At 48.2% G+C, this 20,891-nt stretch overlaps 6 protein-coding genes across 6 annotated transcripts; 2 read left to right on the forward strand and 4 right to left on the reverse strand.

Annotated features, from left to right (window-relative positions):
* Nucleotides 1-785: 785 nt before the first annotated feature.
* Nucleotides 786-1,176, reverse strand: LOC135135877 (histone H2B). Its single transcript, XM_064064997.1, has one exon. The coding sequence runs from the start codon at nt 1,174-1,176 to the stop codon at nt 805-807; it is 372 nt and encodes a 123-aa protein (XP_063921067.1). The 3' UTR covers nt 786-804.
* Nucleotides 1,177-1,492: 316 nt separating this feature from the next.
* Nucleotides 1,493-4,158, forward strand: LOC135135737 (histone H2A-like). The gene is made up of 2 exons (XM_064064859.1): nt 1,493-1,855; nt 4,003-4,158. The coding sequence occupies exons 1-2, from the start codon at nt 1,493-1,495 to the stop codon at nt 4,069-4,071; spliced, it is 432 nt and encodes a 143-aa protein (XP_063920929.1). The 3' UTR covers nt 4,072-4,158.
* LOC135135748 (histone H4) lies at nt 2,285-2,773 on the reverse strand. Its single transcript, XM_064064870.1, has one exon. It carries the CDS (start codon nt 2,771-2,773, stop codon nt 2,462-2,464), a length of 312 nt encoding a protein of 103 aa, XP_063920940.1. The 3' UTR covers nt 2,285-2,461.
* Nucleotides 4,159-6,184: 2,026 nt separating the features above from the next.
* Nucleotides 6,185-14,059, forward strand: LOC135135750 (histone H3). The gene is made up of 2 exons (XM_064064872.1): nt 6,185-6,197; nt 13,644-14,059. Exon 2 carries the CDS (start codon nt 13,649-13,651, stop codon nt 14,057-14,059), a length of 411 nt encoding a protein of 136 aa, XP_063920942.1. The 5' UTR covers nt 6,185-6,197; nt 13,644-13,648.
* On the reverse strand, nt 8,368-8,856 carry LOC135135745 (histone H4). The gene has a single exon (XM_064064867.1). The coding sequence runs from the start codon at nt 8,854-8,856 to the stop codon at nt 8,545-8,547; it is 312 nt and encodes a 103-aa protein (XP_063920937.1). The 3' UTR covers nt 8,368-8,544.
* Nucleotides 14,060-14,493: 434 nt separating the features above from the next.
* On the reverse strand, nt 14,494-15,279 carry LOC135135947 (late histone H1-like). The gene has a single exon (XM_064065076.1). It carries the CDS (start codon nt 15,277-15,279, stop codon nt 14,494-14,496), a length of 786 nt encoding a protein of 261 aa, XP_063921146.1.
* Nucleotides 15,280-20,891: the final 5,612 nt, after the last annotated feature.

Raw genomic sequence — 20,891 nt, forward strand, 5'->3', positions numbered from 1 at the left:
TAAAATAATGGATATTTATGTCTGCGACGATAAAATAAAATTTAAAGCACGACGAGAACTTATAAACGAACGCCGTACATGGACAACGAGATCAGAATCATTCAGGAAGACTCGAAAAGAAACGAATCGATGATTAAATATCTTTTAATTTGAAATTTATTCACGCTCGATCGTGAAAATGCAAAAAAACGGCCGTTTTGTTAGGAACATGCGTTATTTATCGTACGCGAGTTCCTCGAACAGACGGCCAGTATAGATTTGCATCAGTTTCGTAATTCTAGTATTAAAATAATGATAAAAAACGCGACCGTTTTCTTCTCGATCTTATGATTTCCTGATAAAATCGATCGTAGAGAGCACAGCGCTTCGTTATGAAGAAATAAATAATATAAATTCCTTCTTGCGGCGGGGGGAAAAAAAGAAAGAAAAAAAAAACAAGTACGTTCCCGTGACCTGACTTATTTACATATCGTATAAAAATCGATCGATAAAAATATATCGCTGTTTTTTAACATAGTTTCATTTCGAAAACCTCTAACCGAAATCGATCGTACGTACGTACGACGCGGACGGAATTTAAACATCGCACACCCCGAAACGAAAAGTATCATTTTATTCGTTCATTTAATAATCGAATAATAATAAAGGGGAAAGAAACATTCTCGAGGTTCGTTAATCTCTTATTTGTAAGGAATGCGATTTGTGGTTCTGAAAAGAACCGATTTGTTTGTTGTTGTTGTTGTTTTTTTTTTTTTTCCGGAAAGATGGACGACGGACGACGACAGAAATGATAACAAAATCATTCTACTTGGAGCTGGTGTACTTGGTGACGGCTTTGGTACCTTCGGAGACGGCGTGCTTGGCCAATTCACCGGGCAAGAGGAGACGTACGGCGGTCTGAATCTCCCTGCTGGTGATGGTCGAACGTTTGTTGTAGTGGGCGAGGCGGGAAGCTTCGGCGGCGATACGTTCGAAGATGTCGTTCACGAAACTGTTCATGATGGACATCGCCTTGCTCGAGATACCGGTGTCGGGATGTACTTGTTTCAACACCTTGTAGATGTAGATAGCGTAGCTCTCCTTCCTCCTGCGCTTCTTCTTCTTGTCGCTCTTCGAAATGTTCTTTTGGGCCTTTCCGGCCTTCTTGGCGGCTTTACCGCTAGTCTTGGGTGGCATCTTCGAATATTCGATAAGAGTTTAACAGAACAGAACAGAACGCAACGCTACGCTCGGTTCTCGACGAACGAATAAAAATATCACCCCGCGTGCGACTACTTTTATAACGGACCGTCTACCGACTCAGGCCACGCCCATTCGTCCTAGCCTTCCTATGCGCCGAACTGAACCGACCGCACGGAGGGTATAAAGCCTAAGCCGCGACCGCCGGTCCGATACATAACCGAATAACGCAGCAGTCGATTACGTGTGTCGTCGCCGCTCGTCGCTCGCTCTTCTTGTTTATATTTCGTTTTTCGCAAGAAAATTAAAGAAAATGTCAGGACGTGGAAAGGGAGGAAAAGTCAAGGGAAAGGCGAAGTCCCGTTCGAGCCGTGCCGGTCTTCAGTTCCCCGTCGGCAGGATCCATCGTCTCCTCCGTAAAGGAAACTACGCCGAACGCGTCGGTGCCGGAGCTCCCGTCTACCTCGCCGCCGTCATGGAATATCTGGCCGCCGAAGTTCTCGAGTTGGCAGGAAACGCCGCCAGAGACAACAAGAAGACCAGGATCATTCCCAGACATTTGCAGTTGGCGATCAGGAACGACGAAGAGTTGAACAAGCTCCTTTCCGGAGTGACGATCGCCCAAGGCGGCGTTCTGCCCAACATCCAGGCGGTCCTCTTGCCCAAGAAGACCGAAAAGAAGCCTTAAACTCTTTTCATTTTTTTTAAAGAAACGGACCGGACGGACGACCGCTTTACCGAGAAAAAAAAAGAAAAACAACAACCCACATCATCGGCCCTTCTCAGGGCCACTAATTTTTTTCAAACGATTAAATGCTCGCAAACTTATCTTAATGGAAAACAAACAAAAAAAAATAATAGAAAGAAAGAAAAGTACTTTATATGACACGATATCGTTTTTCGATTCGAAAACGTTAATTTTTTTCTTATTGTTCGTTCATTTTTAAGCTTTCTCTCTGTCACTTCTCGTGAATTTTACTGCAAACGTTTAAAAATACGTGATTTTAATTTAATTTTTTTCCTTTTTCCATTTTATATCGTCATTATTATTTCTTTAAAAAAAACCAACACAACCAACCATTCATTCATTCATTCATTCATTCATTCATTATTTATTCTCGACATATAGTAAGCGAAATTTTTTATTCGTTAGAAAAATTTTGTGGTTCTGAAAAGAACCGTTTTTTTTTTTTCTCCGATCTCGTTTGTTGTCGTGGCGTATATACGGAAAAGTCAAAGAATCAAAATCAGCGACGATTAAATTTCTTGCTATTGCAAAAAATTAACCGCCGAAACCGTAGAGGGTGCGTCCTTGACGTTTCAAAGCGTAGACGACGTCCATGGCGGTGACGGTCTTACGTTTGGCGTGTTCGGTGTAGGTGACGGCGTCACGGATCACGTTCTCGAGGAACACCTTGAGGACGCCTCTGGTTTCTTCGTAGATCAACCCGGAGATACGTTTCACACCGCCGCGACGGGCCAATCTTCTGATGGCCGGTTTCGTTATGCCCTGGATGTTGTCGCGCAGGACTTTGCGATGACGTTTCGCGCCACCTTTTCCCAAGCCTTTGCCTCCTTTTCCTCTACCGGTCATCTTGGAATATCTTCGAAGAAGCTTGCGAGCGACGTGGATTCAGAACGGTGTTCGTAAGGGAACTGCGAAAATTACGAAATTCGGCGTCGTTTTATAACGTTCCCGAGCTACGCCCATTTCTGGTCCCGCTCGACCAATAGACACGCGCAGAGAGCGACTTTGTAGCGGTGAACGTTATATAAGGTTCGCCGCGAGCCCGTCGGACATTCTCGATCTACGCATCGACCCGGCAACATGTCGGACCGAACGCTCCGATCACGCCGTCCCAGCTCGTCTGCGACGAACACATCGACCAAGAAGAAGCCGAAAGAAAACCAGCCCAGGACCCAGGACACATCATCAAACGGTGAGTCAAATCCAGATTTATCAAATTCTCCCGCACGAAATTCACCAACCCCAACAGAGTCAACCATGACTCACACCTCCACTTCCGCTGCCTCCTCCGCCGCCCGCTCCGCCGCCTCCTCCTCCTCCGCCTCCGAGTCGTCTCAACTCCAGAAATTCAAATTCCATTTAAAAAACATCCCCCAAAACTTCGCCACTCAAAAGGCTTTCTATTCGCTTTTAGTTGTTCAGCTAAACGTGAAAAAGATCCAGACGTTAATCGTCAACCCAAACCGAACCGCTCTCCTAATCCTGAATGAGCAACCACCATCAAACCTGGCTCAACAACTCAAAACCGCAGTAAATGCGAACAACATCGAGCTAATTCCGCTCAACCAACCTCGAATGCCCCGCCCCCCCTCCGAAAGAAAACCCACAGTCTTCTCCATAGTAATCCGCTCCGTTGACCTCGGAACCAACGAAAACGACGTCAGCTCCGAGCTCCAGAGGCTCAACCTGAACTTCCGCCAAATCTGGCGCATCAAATCCATGAAAACAAATAAGTTCACAACTCTTATCAGAGTCACCTCCTCTGATACAATCACAATCGACACCCTCCTCAGCCAGGGAATAACCCTCTTCGGCCGCCACCACGAGTGCGAACGCTCGCACACCTCCGCTCCAACCCCAGTCCAATGCTCTCGCTGTTTTCAGCGAGGGCACGAAAACACCAGCTGCCCCAACCGTCCAATCTGCCCCACATGCCCCAACACCCACGCCCCCGGCAAATGCCCTTCCACCGACCCCCAATGCCCATTCTGCAAGGGTAACCACCCAGCGTGGTCCCTGAAGTGCCCCAATTATAAGGACTTCGCCATCTCCGAAGACACCCCCATCGTGCCCATGCACATCATCGATCCCCCGGCAAATTTCGCCGACCCCACCGAATCTCCAGAAGAAGTCTCCTCCGCTGATCCAAGCATAACCCACCCCAGGCAATTGGTAGCCTACCTAACTCTCGTCCTGATGGACCTATTCCCACTCCAACGCCAACAAATCCAAAAAACCATCGAAAAGACATCCTCGTCATTCCTGAATCTGCGAACCACCATTAACCCATCTGGCAACAGGCTTCACTTCACATTCAATGAATAGCTTCGACCAAACAAACGTTCCGCGGCGCGCTGACGACCCCAGTCAGCGCGCCGCCACAACCCCTCCCCCCCACCTAATGCCCAGTGCCATGCAGGACCCCCCTAATCATCCCCACATCAACATTTCCGCCCTAAACATCGACGGTATAAATCGAAAATATCATGCCCTAAAAAATTTCATCGAAACCGACAAAATTCAAATCCTAGCCCTGTCGGAAACCAAAACATCCCGCCAAATAAAAATAAACAATTTCACCACCTATTATCGCCCCTCCACCATGCAGAATGCTCGAGGTACAGCACTACTAATCTTATCCAAAATTCCTTCCACCCCACATATTCTACCGGATAATCTCGCAAACCTCGAAGCCACAGCCGCAAACGTATTAATCAACAACTTGTCAATAACCATCATCTCCTACTACAATCCCCCGTCTGAAAACCTGTCAATTCCGCTGCTCCAATACTTCTCCAATCTTCCAAACGCCATCCTTCTCGGTGACTTCAATGCAAGACACAAAGACTTCGGCGACCACTATTCCAATAGGAACGGCATCACACTGACCAACAATCTCCTCAATCTCCCCATCTACCGCACAATTAATCGCCAGCCCACTTTCATAAACCACCGTGGCTCTTCTATTATCGACCACATTCTCATCACCGAATCTCTAATTCCCCTAATCAACCCCACCTGCACCATCGGCACAACGGCTACCTCACCCCACCAACCACTAATAACACAAATCCTCCAACCTGCTCCCCCTCCACCCCCGACCTATGTACCTATTTTCGACTATAAACACGCCGATTGGCAAAAATTCAAAAACTTCATCACACAAAATCTCCCACAATTTAATCCAACCCGCGATCCGGAAATAATCGACCACCAAGTCTCACTTCTAACCGACACAATTTCGACAGCAAAACACACGTCAATACAAATAAAACACATCACCAAACACAAACGCCCGCTCCCTCAGAGAATCCTAAAACTAATAAAACTCAAACGCAAACTCTTTCGAACATTTGTCAGAACCCGAGACCCATTCATTAAAACACACTTCAACCGCCTTAACGCCCAAATCAGACGCGACATTAACCAGTACCGCGAGGAACAATGGTCTAATGCGTGCGCGAAATTAGACTACAGAGACGGAAAACAGTACTGGAACACGTTCAAAGCAATAACCGGACAAAAAACACAAAAAACACACTATCTTAAACACAACGGTACATTCCTAACCTCCCCCCAAGACCAAGCCAACCTATTCGCGGAAACACTTCAGTCAATCCACACAACCCCACAAAACCCCAACTTCAACCAAAAATTCTTCCAAAAAATCTCCCAAGAAGTACACAATTTCCGCGAAAACCCACCTAACTTACCCGTACTACCCGACGACGACCTCAGCAATGAAACCTCCCCCGACGAAGTCCTGTCGCACATCAAGCGACTAAAAAATTCCAAAGCCCCCGGCCCCGACGAAATAAAACCCATCCTCCTGAAAAACCTTCCCGAACCCGCAATCCAAGCTCTCACAACCATTATCAACAACTGCCTCGCATCCTCATACTTCCCAAAAGCATGGAAATCAGCCTCCACTATCATGATACCAAAACCCGGCAAGGACCCACATGATCCACTATCATATCGCCCAATTTCCCTTCTCAATGTCATGGGCAAAATTTTCGAAAAAATCCTTGCGTCCCGACTAGCTCCACTTCTCGAGTCCCACAGACTCCTCCCCGACCAGCAGTTTGGGTTCAGATCCCAACGCTCCACAATAAATCCCCTAATGGAACTTCACACTGACTCCACCAGACACTCGAATCTCAAAGAGTGCACAGCCGCAGTCTTCCTAGACATTGAACGTGCCTTTGACAAGGTCTGGCACGACGGCTTAATCCACAAGCTGATATCCCTCCAACTAAACCCCGCCTTCATCCAACTAATCGACTCATTCCTATCCAACAGATCCTGCAAAGTAAAAATCCTCAACACCACTTCCACGCAAGTTAACATAGAAGCCGGAGTTCCCCAAGGCTCCGTGCTCTCACCCATCATGTACTTGATTTACTGCAGCGATTTTCCCTTTTCAGACACCACAAGGACCAAGAGCAGGATGTTCGCGGACGACACCGCCTTCTGGACCTCACACCGCTCCCCCATCCATGCCAGCGCCACCATCCAAGGACTCCTACACCGCTTCGAGAAATGGGCCAATAACTGGAGAATTTCCCCCAACCCCAAAAAATCCCAATCTATCCTAATCTCCTACCCGCGTGCAAACACCAAACAACTTGACTTCTCTCTAACCAAACTAACCCTCCATAACCAACCTATCCCCAAATCCAAATCTATCAAATATCTCGGTATTACCTTTTCCCGCACATGCTCCCTCCTCGCAGACCTAGAACTAACTCTCAAAAAAGTCCGGAACCGCGCCAATCTCCTCTCCCTTATCCGCGGACGCATCCGCGGCTGCAACCCAAAAACCCTCCTGTTTACCTACAAATCCTTCATCCGCCCTATCATAGAATACCGAGCCCCTCTATACGCTTCTCTGTCACAACGCTCTCTCAACAAAATCTCCGCATGCGAACGCAAAATCCTCCGCAGAATCCTCAAACTAGACCCCAAATACCCATCCATGCATGTTCACTCCCTGGCAAAAACTCCCCCTATCACTTCCAGACTAACCGAACTCCAACAAAAATACATTAACCGCACACTTAACTCCACTAACCCAATAGCTATCCAAACTCTTCACACCTCCCACAAATACCCAACTGTCGACAACCGCCTTCTGAACCGCATCCCCAAAAAACCCAAAACCAAATTTAAACACCCCCCAACAGCCCTATTAACCAGCCTCTACCCCAACATACCCGAAGCCCTCCAGTCCATTGTAGAAGAAACCCCTCTTCCCCTTCGATAAACCCCACACCTTACCCTTAACCTCCCCCACACCTCCACTTTGTAAATTTGTATATAGCTCTAGAATAAGTCAAATACGTTTTATACTTTTGTAATTATCCTTAGTTCTAGAAAATGACATGTAATATCTTAAGAAATCTATGTAAACCTTGTGCTGAAAAGGCCCTAAGCCTCAGCTGCACCCCATACAACCTCTGTTAGTTTTAAGTACCAAATTGTAAAAAACCCTATAATTTAATAAAATGTATTTGAACTTGAACTTGAACTTGAACCGCCGGTCCGATACATAACCGAATAACGCAGCAGTCGATTACGTGTGTCGTCGCCGCTCGTCGCTCGCTCTTCTTGTTTATATTTCGTTTTTCGCAAGAAAATTAAAGAAAATGTCAGGACGTGGAAAGGGAGGAAAAGTCAAGGGAAAGGCGAAGTCCCGTTCGAGCCGTGCCGGTCTTCAGTTCCCCGTCGGCAGGATCCATCGTCTCCTCCGTAAAGGAAACTACGCCGAACGCGTCGGTGCCGGAGCTCCCGTCTACCTCGCCGCCGTCATGGAATATCTGGCCGCCGAAGTTCTCGAGTTGGCAGGAAACGCCGCCAGAGACAACAAGAAGACCAGGATCATTCCCAGACATTTGCAGTTGGCGATCAGGAACGACGAAGAGTTGAACAAGCTCCTTTCCGGAGTGACGATCGCCCAAGGCGGCGTTCTGCCCAACATCCAGGCGGTCCTCTTGCCCAAGAAGACCGAAAAGAAGCCTTAAACTCTTTTCATTTTTTTTAAAGAAACGGACCGGACGGACGACCGCTTTACCGAGAAAAAAAAAGAAAAACAACAACCCACATCATCGGCCCTTCTCAGGGCCACTAATTTTTTTCAAACGATTAAATGCTCGCAAACTTATCTTAATGGAAAACAAACAAAAAAAAATAATAGAAAGAAAGAAAAGTACTTTATATGACACGATATCGTTTTTCGATTCGAAAACGTTAATTTTTTTCTTATTGTTCGTTCATTTTTAAGCTTTCTCTCTGTCACTTCTCGTGAATTTTACTGCAAACGTTTAAAAATACGTGATTTTAATTTAATTTTTTTCCTTTTTCCATTTTATATCGTCATTATTATTTCTTTAAAAAAAACCAACACAACCAACCATTCATTCATTCATTCATTCATTCATTCATTATTTATTCTCGACATATAGTAAGCGAAATTTTTTATTCGTTAGAAAAATTTTGTGGTTCTGAAAAGAACCGTTTTTTTTTTTTCTCCGATCTCGTTTGTTGTCGTGGCGTATATACGGAAAAGTCAAAGAATCAAAATCAGCGACGATTAAATTTCTTGCTATTGCAAAAAATTAACCGCCGAAACCGTAGAGGGTGCGTCCTTGACGTTTCAAAGCGTAGACGACGTCCATGGCGGTGACGGTCTTACGTTTGGCGTGTTCGGTGTAGGTGACGGCGTCACGGATCACGTTCTCGAGGAACACCTTGAGGACGCCTCTGGTTTCTTCGTAGATCAACCCGGAGATACGTTTCACACCGCCGCGACGGGCCAATCTTCTGATGGCCGGTTTCGTTATGCCCTGGATGTTGTCGCGCAGGACTTTGCGATGACGTTTCGCGCCACCTTTTCCCAAGCCTTTGCCTCCTTTTCCTCTACCGGTCATCTTGGAATATCTTCGAAGAAGCTTGCGAGCGACGTGGATTCAGAACGGTGTTCGTAAGGGAACTGCGAAAATTACGAAATTCGGCGTCGTTTTATAACGTTCCCGAGCTACGCCCATTTCTGGTCCCGCTCGACCAATAGACACGCGCAGAGAGCGACTTTGTAGCGGTGAACGTTATATAAGGTTCGCCGCGAGCCCGTCGGCCATTCTCGATCTGCGCATCGACCTGGCAGTATGTCTGTCAGCACGCGGTCCAAGTCACGTCGTCGCACCGTCACGATTCGTGCAACGTCGCCCCAGAGAGCTCCACCAGCAACAGAAGATCAAGCCGACGCCAACACGCAGCGAACCGGTGAGTCCAATTCAGTTTGTTCAGCTTCAGCTTCCTCCGCTTGTAGCAGTCCTTCGGGACGCGCTTCCCCTGCATCCACAGCCATCACGAACAACACCATGCACTCCAAATCCTCCACAGCATCCTCGTCAGCCTCCGCTCAAACGGTGAAACTCAGGTTTCATCTCAAAAATATCCCCGAAAAAGTGGCCCAACAAAAAACATTCTATAATCTCCTCGTCACCCATCTTAACGTGCGAGGAATCCACAATTTAATCATCAACCCCAACAAGACCGGCCTTCTCGTCCTCACACAAATTCCTCCTTCTGACCTTCTCCACAAATTAAAAACCGCCACCGGCAGCAACATCGAGCTTATCGCGCTCAACTCCCCCAAAATGCCCCGACCACCATCCGAGAAAAAACCCGCCGTCTTCTCAGTCGTCATTAAATCCGTCGACTTAGGCACTAACGAACAGGACATTAGGGCCGAACTCGACCGCCGCAACCTCCCCTTCAATTTAATTTGGCGCATTAAGTCCAAAAAAACCAACCAATTCACCTCTCTCATAAGAGTGACATCTTCCGACACCACCACTATCGATTCCTTGCTAAACCAAGGAATCACCCTATTCGGACGACACCACCAGTGTGAACGGTCCCACCCCCCAACCCCCATCCCAGTCCAATGTTCACGTTGCTTCCAACGTGGGCACGACAACACCAACTGCCCCAACCGCCTCATCTGCCCCACCTGCCCTAACAACCACCCTCCCGGCAAATGCCCAACAACCGACCCCAAATGCCCTTTCTGCAAAGGAAACCACCCCGCATGGTCACTAAAATGCCCCAATTATAAGGAGTTCGCCGTCACCGACGAAACCCCGATAATGCCCCTCCACATCATAGACCCCCCCGAACTCTTCGCCGACCCCGTCGAGTCACCCGACACAGTCGCTCCCCCAGATCCCAGCATCATCCACCCCAAACAGCTCGTGGCCTACCTCACAGTTGTCCTCATGGACTTATTCCCCCTTCAACGCCCCCATATCCAAGGAGTCATTGAAAGAACCTCCTCATCGTTCTTAAACCTCAGAACGAACATCAACCCGTCTGGCAACAGACTCCATTTCACCTTCGATGGCTAATCTAACAAACGTTTCTCAGCGTGCTGGCGACTCCAGCCAGCACGCCGCCACAGCCCCACTCCCCACCCCCGTGCCTAATCCAGTGCAGGACGCCCCCCATCCCATCAATATCTCCACCGTTAACATCGACGGAATAAATCGCAAATACCACTCTCTTAAACACTTCATCGAAACCGACCAAATTCAAATCCTGGCACTAACGGAAACAAAAACTTCCCGCCAAATAAAAATCAACAATTTCACAACCTATCACCGCCCCTCCAATATCCGAAACGCTCGAGGAACAGCACTGCTAATATCATCTAAAATACCTTCCTCGCCCCACATTCTACCAGACAATCTCGCAGACCTCGAAGCCACTGCCGCAAACGTCTTAATCCACAACCTCTCAATAACCATAATTTCTTATTATAACCCTCCGTTAGAAAACATATCAACCCCTCTGCTGCGATATTTCTCAAATCTTCCAAACGCCATCCTACTTGGTGACTTCAATGCAAGACACAAAGACTTCGGCGATCATAATTTCAACAGAAATGGCATCACATTAGTCAATAACCTCATTAACCTCCCCATCTACCGCACAAAAAATCGCCAACCCACCTTCATAAACCACCACGGCTCTTCAATTATCGACCATATTCTCGTTACCGAGACACTAACCCCTTTAATAAACGATACCTGCACAATAGGCACAACAGTAACCTCCTTCCACCAACCCCTAACAACCCAAATTCTTCTGCCCGCCCCTCCTCCACCCCCAACATATGTACCCATATTCGACTTTAAACACGCCGACTGGCAAAAATACAAAAAACACATCGTAGAAAATCTCCCACAAATCAATCCAACACGCGAACCGGAAACAATCGACAATCAAGTCACACTTTTAACCGACATAATAACACAAGCAAAAAACACTTCAGTAAAAATCAAACACATCCCAAAAGACAAACGCCCGCTCCCCGAAAGAATTCTAAATTTAATCAAACATAAACGTAAACTCTTTCGAACATTTGTCAGAACTCGCGACCCCTTCATTAAAACACACTTCAATCGCCTCAATGCACAAATCCGCCGCGACATCAACCAGTACCGCGAAGAGCAATGGTCAAACACGTGCGCGAAACTTGATTATAGAAACGGGAAAGAGTACTGGAACACCTTCAAAACACTAACCGGACAAAAACCACAAAAAACACACTACCTAAAACACAACGGTACATTCCTAACCTCCCACCAAGATCAAGCAAACCTTTTCGCGGAAACACTTCAAGCAATCCATTCAACTCCACAAAACCCCAACTTCAACCAAAATTTCTTTGACAAAGTCTCCCAAGAAGTCCAAGATTTCCGCGAAAGCCCACCCAACTTTGCGTCACAACCCGACGATGACCTATCAAACCCAACATCTCCAGACGAAGTCTCATCCTTTATCAAAAGTCTAAAAAACTCCAAAGCCCCCGGCCCCGACGAAATAAAAGCCATCCTCCTGAAAAATCTCCCCGAACCCGCAATAATTGCCCTAACTACAATCTACAACAGCTGCATATCCTCCTCCTACTTCCCAAAAGCGTGGAAATCCGCATCAACGATCATGATCCCTAAACCTGGCAAGGACAAATACGACCCCTTATCCTATCGCCCAATTTCTCTCCTCAACATCATGGGCAAAATCTTTGAAAAAATCCTTGCATCACGTTTAGCCCCATTCCTCGAAACACACAACCTTCTCCCAGACCAACAATTCGGCTTCAGACCTCAACGCTCCACCATCAACCCTCTAATAGAATTCCACACAGACACCACCAGACACTCAAACCTCAAAGAGTGCACAGCCGCAGTCTTTCTAGACATAGAACGTGCTTTTGACAAAGTCTGGCACGACGGCCTAATCCATAAACTCATCTCCCTAAAACTCAACCCCGCTTTCATCCTGCTTATGGACTCATTCCTAACTAACAGATCCTGCAATGTAAAAATTTCGAACACCAAATCTAGAAAAGTTAGCATAGACGCCGGGGTCCCCCAAGGCTCCGTGCTCTCTCCCACTATGTATTTGATTTACTGCAGCGATTTTCCCTTTTCAGACAACACACGAACCAAGACCAGGATGTTCGCAGACGACACGGCCTTCTGGTCGTCCAACAAATGCCCCACCCGAGCCGCCGCCAACATCCAGCATCTACTCCGAAAATTCGAGGAATGGGCCAACAAATGGAGAATCTCACCCAATCCCAAAAAATCCCAATCAATCCTTATATCCTACCCGCATGCCATTCCCAAACAATACGCTTTCTCCCGAACCAAACTAACACTACACAACCAACCCATCCCCAAACAAAAAACCATCAAATATCTCGGTATCACCTTCTCCCAAACCTGCTCCCTCCTCGCTGACCTCGACCTCACCCTAAAAAAGATCCGAAACCGAGCCAACCTCCTATACCTAATCCGCGGCCGCATCCGCGGCTGCAACACCGAAACCCTGCTACACACCTACAAATCCTTCATCCGGCCCGTCATAGAATACCGAGCCCCTCTTTATGCCTCCCTTTCCCAACGAATTCTCAATAGAATCCTAGCATGCGAACGAAAAATCCTACGCAGAATCCTCAAACTAGACTACAAATTCCCCTCCTCGCATGTTCACACCACCGCCAAAACTCCCACTATCGCTTCACGACTAACCGAACTCCAACAGAAATACATCCACCGCACCCTAAACTCCACCAACACAATAGCCATCCAAACTCTTCACACTTCCCACAAATACCCAACTAACAATAACCGCCTCCTAAACCGCATTCCCAAAATACCCAAAACCAAGCACAAACACCCCCCAACAGCCCTACTATCCAAACTATACCCAAACCTACCCGAAGCCCTCCAGTCCATCGTCGAAGAGACTCCCTTCTCTCTGAGATGAACCACCTCCCTCCCAAGGACCCGACCCCAAGACCACTGTATATTGTAAATATTGTAAATAAGCTTATAACCACTATCCAATTTTTCAATTTTCAAATACTTTTCTATCTAGTAATAGCTCTAATTATAGGAATGAAATGTAAATATCTTAAGGACTCTATGTAAACTTGTGTTGAAAAGGCCCTAAGCCTCAGCAGCACCACATATGATTGTTATTAGACTAAGAACCCCCACTGTAAAACCCATATTATAAATAAAAAATGTATTTGACTTGACTTGACTTGACTTGCCCGTCGGCCGTTATTTCCAGTCAACGTGTTCGTAACGTCCGTCTGCTGCGTGTTCGTTCGTCGATCGATTTTAATCTTTCGCTTATTTTTTCGAAATGGCAAGAACAAAACAGACCGCTCGTAAATCTACGGGAGGAAAAGCCCCCAGAAAACAGCTCGCCACTAAGGCCGCGAGAAAAAGCGCACCGGCGACCGGCGGCGTCAAGAAACCCCATCGTTACAGGCCCGGAACCGTCGCTCTCCGAGAGATCCGTCGTTATCAGAAGAGCACCGAACTTTTGATCCGCAAACTGCCCTTCCAACGTCTCGTCAGGGAGATCGCCCAGGACTTCAAGACCGACTTGCGTTTCCAGAGTTCCGCCGTGATGGCTCTCCAGGAAGCTAGCGAAGCTTACCTCGTCGGTCTCTTCGAAGATACCAACTTGTGCGCCATCCACGCCAAACGCGTCACCATCATGCCCAAAGACATCCAGCTGGCGAGACGCATTCGCGGAGAAAGAGCTTAAAAAAAAAAAATCGACCGACCATCAATCACACCGTCATCTCTCAACTGTCAGTTCTCTTTTCGAAAGAGACAAAAAAATCGGTTCTTTTCAGAACCTCAATATTTTTCCTAACGAATAAAAAATTAAGCAACTTTTTCGAGAATCGAATCGTTCGAAAACTTAAATAAAAGATAAAAAATTAAAATTAAGGCATGCAAATTCATTCATTCATTCATTCAAATCAATCTTATCAATCATTTATTTCTTTCTTTCTTTCTTTCTTTCTTTCATTCATTATTCGATTTATATGGTCGAGCGAAAATTTTAATTCGTTTGAAAAAAATTTGTGGCCCTGAAAAGGGCCATTTATGCGTGCCCCTTCGTCGATATGTACGATCGGAGCACCGCCGGGAAACAACAACAACGACGTCGTCGTCATCATCTTCTTCGAACGCTCACTTTTTTCTTTTCGGAGAAGCGGCTTTCTTCGCTTTGGCGGAGACGGCCTTGGTGGACTTGGGTTTCGGAGCTTTCGGTTTCTTCGTGGGTCCGGCCTTGTTAGATCTTTTCGCTTTCGAAGGAGATTTCGCCTTCGACGCCGCTCTGGCGGCAGCGGCGGCGGCGGCCTTCTTCTCTGCGGCGGAGGCGCTGGCAGCGGCGGCGGCGGCCTTCTTCGCTTTGGCCACGGAAGCGGTCTTCTTTTCGGCGGCGGCCTTTTTCGCTTTCGGCGCGGTCTTCTTCGAAACCTTAGAAGCCGCCTTCTCGCCGGCGGCGGCGGCGGCTCCGGCGGAAGCGCGTTTTCCCGCGCCTATCGCGGCTTTCTTCGTCCTGCCGGCGCCGGATTTCCTCTTCCTTTCGGCGGCGGAGGCGGCGGCTTTGGCACCGCCGGCGGTCGTGGAGGCCAACTTGAAAGAACCGGAAGCACCTTTGCCTTTCGTCTGGACGAGGGAACCGGAAGCGACGGCGCCTTTCAGGTATTTCTTGATGAACGGAGCAACTTTTTCGGCGTCGACCTTGTAGTTGGCGGCGACGAATTTTTTGATGGCCTGGAGGGACGATCCGCCGCGTTCTTTCAAACCTTTGATGGCGTTGGTCACCATCTCCGAAGTCGGCGGATGGGAAGGTTTGCTCCTGGGATTCTTCGCTTTCTTTTCCTTCTTGGCGTGAGGCGTTCCGGCGGAGGAGGCGGCGGCCGAAGCTGTCACCGCGGCGGAAGCTGTTTGATTTTCTACGTCTGCCATTTTACCGAACAACTGATTGTTTTTGTTATTAAAAAAAGTCGATGGTTATCGGTCGCACGATCGAATTTGAATAGTGGCGAAAACGAATCAATCAATCAATCAAAATACATTTATTCAAGCAATTATATGTTACAATTTGAACCTTAAGATATTTACAATACTTGGGGGCGCTGCTGAGGCTTAGGGCCTTTTCAGCGCTGGGCTTAGTTACAATATAAAGGGGTTATTAATTATCTTAATACTAACAATGGTAGGTTTGTTTACAGTTTTGTGCTTAAATAAATATACATTTCATTCTAATTCTTATGGCTAATTGTTGTCTTCGTGTTGTCGTCTTCTTTTCTTGAACTTGGTCCTGGTCCTGGGGTGTTGGTGGTGGCTGAAAGAGAAAAGGGGGTTTTCGTTGTCGTCGTCGTCGTCGGTTGTCCTTGTCCAGGTCAGGGTTCAAGTGGGTCGTGGGGCTGTAGGTGGAGGGGTGGTGTCGATGGCGGGGCGGGGACGGCAGCGTCAGCGTCCTCGCAGCGATATGGGTGTGTGGTCTACAAGCTCCTGGAGAGCCTGCGGGAGGTCGGGGTAAAGGGTTTCCAGGAGGGCGGTGGGTGCGTGTTTAAATTTGTTTTTGGGGACGCGCGGCAGGCGGTGTAGGAGTCTGTTATTCGCGGCTGGGTATTTGTATGATGTGTGTAGGTTTTCTATGGCTATGGTGTTGTTACTGGTGAGTGTTCTTTTGACGTATTTTTGTTGAAGTGTTTTTAGTCGGTCTCGGATGGGGGTTGCTTTTGTGCGTTGGTAGACGTGTTCGGATGGATATCTGGGGTGGAGTCTGTATGCCCGACGTAGGATTTTGCGTTCGCATGTGGTTAGTCTGTGTATGGCTCTGTTTGGGAGTGTCGCGTAGAGTGTTGCCCGGTAGTCGATAATTGGGCGTATGAAGGAGTTGTAGGTGTATTTGATGGTTTCGGGGTTACAGCCGCGGATGCGGCCTCGGATTAGGTAAAGGAGGTTGGAACGGTTTCGGATTTTTTTGAGGGAGTTTTCGAGGTCTGGAATCAGGGAACAGTTTTCGGAGAAAGTGATGCCCAAATATCGGACTGTTTTGTGTTGTGGTATTTGTTCGTCATGCAATGTTAGTCGCGAGTGTTGGAATTTGTAGCGTTTCGAGGTTGCACCAGGGTAGGTCATGCATATGGATTGGGATTTCAGGGCGTTGGGTTTGACTCGCCAGTTGTTGGCCCACGTTTCATATCGCCGGAGTGCTTCCTGTATGGTGGAGGTGGCTCGTTCGGGGTCTCGGTGGGACGTCCAGAACGCGGTGTCGTCGGCGAACATCCTCGTCTTCGTTCTGGGCGTATCTGTAATTGGAAAGTCACTGCAGTAAATGGAGTACAGTATAGGTGAGAGCGCGGAGCCTTGGGGGACCCCGGCTCGAATGTTTACAGGTTGTGAATGGAAGTTTTGTACTTTGACTCTGCAGGAGCGGTTGTGTAGGAACGAGTCTAGAAGAATGATGAATTTTGGGTTTATTTGGAGTTTGATGAGTTTATAGATTAAACCATCATGCCAGACCTTGTCGAATGCACGTTCTATGTCCAGAAAGACGGCGATTGTGCATTCTTTGAGGTTGGCGAATCGGGTAGAATCGGTATGGAGCTCTAGAATAGGGTTCAATGTGGAGCGTTGCGAGCGAAATCCGAATTGTTGCTGAGGGATTATGTTGTTTGTTTCTAGGAAGTAAGTTAGACGGTTGGTGAGGATTTTTTCGAATATTTTGCCCGAGATATTTAATAGTGAAATTGGGCGATAGGAGAGTGGGCTGCGGGGGTCTTTTCCGGGTTTGGGGATCATGATTGTGGAGGCTTGTTTCCATGAAGTCGGGAAGTATGAGGCGTTGAGACAGGAATTGTAGATGTTGGCCAGAGCTTGAAGGGCTGTTGGCGGAAGGTTTTTTAGAAATATCGCCTTGATTTGATCTGGTCCTGGGGCTTTGGAATTTTTGAGGCATTTGATGCGGGATTCGACTTCTTGGAGGGAGATGTCGTCGGTTAAGTCTTCGTTATTGTCGGGAACGTGCATGTTGAGGAGGGCTAAGGGATGGAAGGGCTGGTCGCGGAAGTCTTGCACTTCTTCGGACACAAGGTTGAAAAAATCGTGGTTGAAGTTGGGGTCTAATGAGATTTCGTGTATTTGTTGGAGAGTTTGAGCGAAGGCGTTGCTCTTGTCTTCGGGGGTGGATAGGAAAGTGTTATTTTGTATTAGGTGTGTGGTGGTTTGTGTTTTTTGTCCGGTGAGTAGTTTAAATTTGTCCCAATATTGTTTTCCGTTTCGGTAGTCTAGTTTTGCGCAGGTGTTCGACCACTGTTCTTCCCGGAATTGATTTATATCGCGTCTTATTTGGGCATTTAAGCGGTTAAAGTGTGTTTTGAGTTGTGGGTTACGTGTGCGCGTGATTTCTCGGTAGATCTGGCGTTTTTGTTTTATTAGATTTAGGATTCGCGTAGGCAGTGGCCGTTTGTTTTTCGGGATGTGTTTACGCGGGATAGCGAGTTCTTTGGCGGCTGTGATGGTGTCTGTGAGTAGTGTGATCTGTCGGTCAATTTCGTGTGTGTCGCGAGTTATGTTGATCGGTGGCAGGTTTTCGGAAATGTGTTGTTTGTATTTTGCCCAGTCGGCGTGTTTGATGTCGTCTATGGTTATGTAGGTTGCTAGTGGCTGTGGGGCGGGAAGTAAAAGTTGGGCTGTTAGTGGTAGGTGTGGGGAGGTGACCGTTGTTCCAATCTGACATTGTAGGTTGAATTTGGGGGTCAGTGTTTCGGAGATGATTATGTGGTCGATTATCGATTGACCTTTATGGCTGATGAAGGTGGGGTGCCTGTTTTCAAGGCGATAAATGGGGAAGTTTGTTAGATAGTTGACTAGCTTTCTGCCGTTTGAGTTCGTGGAGGTATCGCCGAAGTCAATATGCCTGGAGTTGAAGTCGCCCATTAGTATGGCGTTGGGGAGATGTGAAGCGTATTCGAAGAGGAGGGATGAGAGGGCTTCTTGGGGCGGATTGTAATGGCATATTATTGTGATAGAAATGTTGGCAATTAGGACATTTACGGCAATAGCTTCGAGGTTTGCAAGATTTGGTGGTAGATCATGCCGGGTGGATGGAATTTTGTTTGAGATTATTAGGGCTGTGCCTCGTGCGTTATTCATGATTGAGGGTCTGTGATAAGTGGTAAAGCGTGGGATTTTTATTTCCCGTTTAGTTTTGGTTTCGGTTAGGCCGAGGACTTGGATATTGTCGGTTTCGATGAAGTTTTTGAGGGCATGCATTTTGTGTCTTGCGTTGTCGATGTTGGCTGTGGCTATATTGATGAAATGTAGATTGGCAGCGGCGTGGGGGGGGTTGTGGGGCTGAGGAATTGGGGGTGTGGGTGCCGCACGTTGGGCTGGGGGCCCAGCGTGCGGCGGGGTGGGGGAAACATGCACGTTGGTTGTGCTACCCATTACGCATCAAAGGTGAAATGGATGAGCCGACCCGAATGATTTATTCGGGTCTTCAAGTTGAAAATTGCTAAGGAAGCGTCCTGAATGGCTTGTTGAGTTTTGGGTCTGTTCAGAGGGAGCAGGTCGAAGAGGGTTTTGGTGACGAAAGCGATGAGGGCTTTCGCATGAACTTGGGACAGGTTGATTTCTTCTGGGGCTTCGTCGGTTACGTCGACGGGGTCGGCGAATTCCGTCGGTGGATCGATGATGATCGTCGGGAGGGTTTGTGTCTCGTCTGTGACGGTTAATTTGTGGAATTCGGGGCATTTTCTTGACCATGCGGGATGGGGGCCTTTGCAGAAGGGGCATTCTGGGTCTTCCTTGGGGCATTTGTTGGGCGCATGGGTTCCAGTGCAGCGGGGGCAAATGGGTTTCTGGGAACACTCGGAAGCTTGGTGTCCCAGCGTGAAGCATTTGGCGCATTGGACGGGGGTTGGTGGTGGTGCATTGGAAGGTTCGCACCTGTGGAGACGGCCGAAGAGAACAATGCCGTCGGTCAGGAGTGAGTCGATGGTTATTACATCGTCGGAGATTAGTCTGATGAGGGGGGTGGGTTTATTGGTTTTTCTGGAAATGATTCGCCACATTTTGTGGACTTTGAGGTGGGGGGCGCTTATTAGAATGTCGCGCTCTTCAATGTCATGGTCTACGTCTTTAATGACGATTGAAAATAGGGGAGACTTTTTTGCTGGGTTTTGGATTTTCTTGGGGCGATTGATGGGTTTGATTGAAATGCGAGCGTCCGAAGTGGCCACTCGGAGGCGGTTTTCGAAAGATGCTGGGATTTCGTTTCGGGTTATCAGAAGGCAGGATTTGTTATAATTAACTTTGAGGGTGTCAATGTCATTTAGGAGTAGGTGGGTGGTTAGGACGTCAAAGAATTTTTTTTGTGTGGCGAAGGCTTGCGGAATGTTTTGTACTGTGTACTTGAAGAGTTCGGGGTTGGATGACGTGGAGCGGAGGGTTGCTGATGAGTCGGCCGAGGAACGGCCCGAAGTAGATGGGGTAGACGTTGCGGATGATGTTGGTGACGACGATGCGGAGTGGGTCGGGGATTTTGTTGGTTTGTTACCATTTGAGAGGGCAAGCAAATAATTGGGGTTTGACCCACCTGGTTTTGTTGGTGTCGGAGGCATCGTGGGGGCTGCTGCGGCTGCTGTAGCTGCCGTGGAGGCGGCTGCCATGGCTATGGCTGCGGCGGTGGCTGCTGCGTCTTCGGCGGTGGCTGCCGGGGATGCTGGTCCTGAGGCTTGGGTTGGGGCGCGGCGTGACGTAGCGGATGGCTTCGTCGGCGGGGCCCTGGTCACAGTGGAATTGCTTCTAAGCTTACGAGGTCCGGAAGACATCCTTCCTGGACGATGCGTAGATCGAAACTGTGGCGAAAACGACGTCTAAGTGTCCCCGACGTAAACCAAGCGGACTGTAAACTAAACGCGCGACTTTGACGGAATTCGCTCGAAATCGGCGGCCTCGCGCTCGACTTTCGGGTGATGACATCGTTCTCTTTTCGCCGTCACCACCGCCTCCTTGTCGTTAGACGGACGAAACACGGCCTCAGACCTTCCTCGACGTTTATTCGAGTATTTTTCGACGAAGCGGGAATCGGCGAATCGGCAGGGCGTCCGTCCGGACGCTCGCTCGAAGAAGACCTTGTCAAAAGTCGAACAACGTACCGAAGGTGGACGTCGACGCTCCGACGTCCGTCGTCGCCGCCACCGTGACGACGCTTCGACGAGGTGAGCCTCCGTCCATGCTTTCCGGTTTTTTACACCCTCGGGGACGATCGGAAGACGTTTTCTCGTCAAAAAACGCCTCCGAAAGAGGCAAGGTACGGTCAAAATCGTCACCGCTTCGAAGCGACTCTTCCGATTTCGACGATCTCCTGGGGCACGGGGGGCTCCTTCGACGTAGATCGTCGAACGAAAACGACGGAACGGACTTTCGGCCGTCCTCCGGTGGCGGTCTCGTCTCGGTACGAGGATGGGAACATTAAAAATTTCCATGTCGAAGGCGCGACGAGATGATTCGGTCTCGTCGTTTCCTCGTACCTCGAAACGACGAGGAAATTCGGATTTTTTTTA

This window comes from Zophobas morio, unplaced genomic scaffold (assembly GCF_036711695.1).
Source record: "Zophobas morio isolate AGI-343-1 ecotype UQ-CSIRO unplaced genomic scaffold, CSIRO_AGI_Zmor_V1 ptg000025l, whole genome shotgun sequence".
NCBI classification, from domain to species: domain Eukaryota; kingdom Metazoa; phylum Arthropoda; class Insecta; order Coleoptera; family Tenebrionidae; genus Zophobas; species Zophobas morio.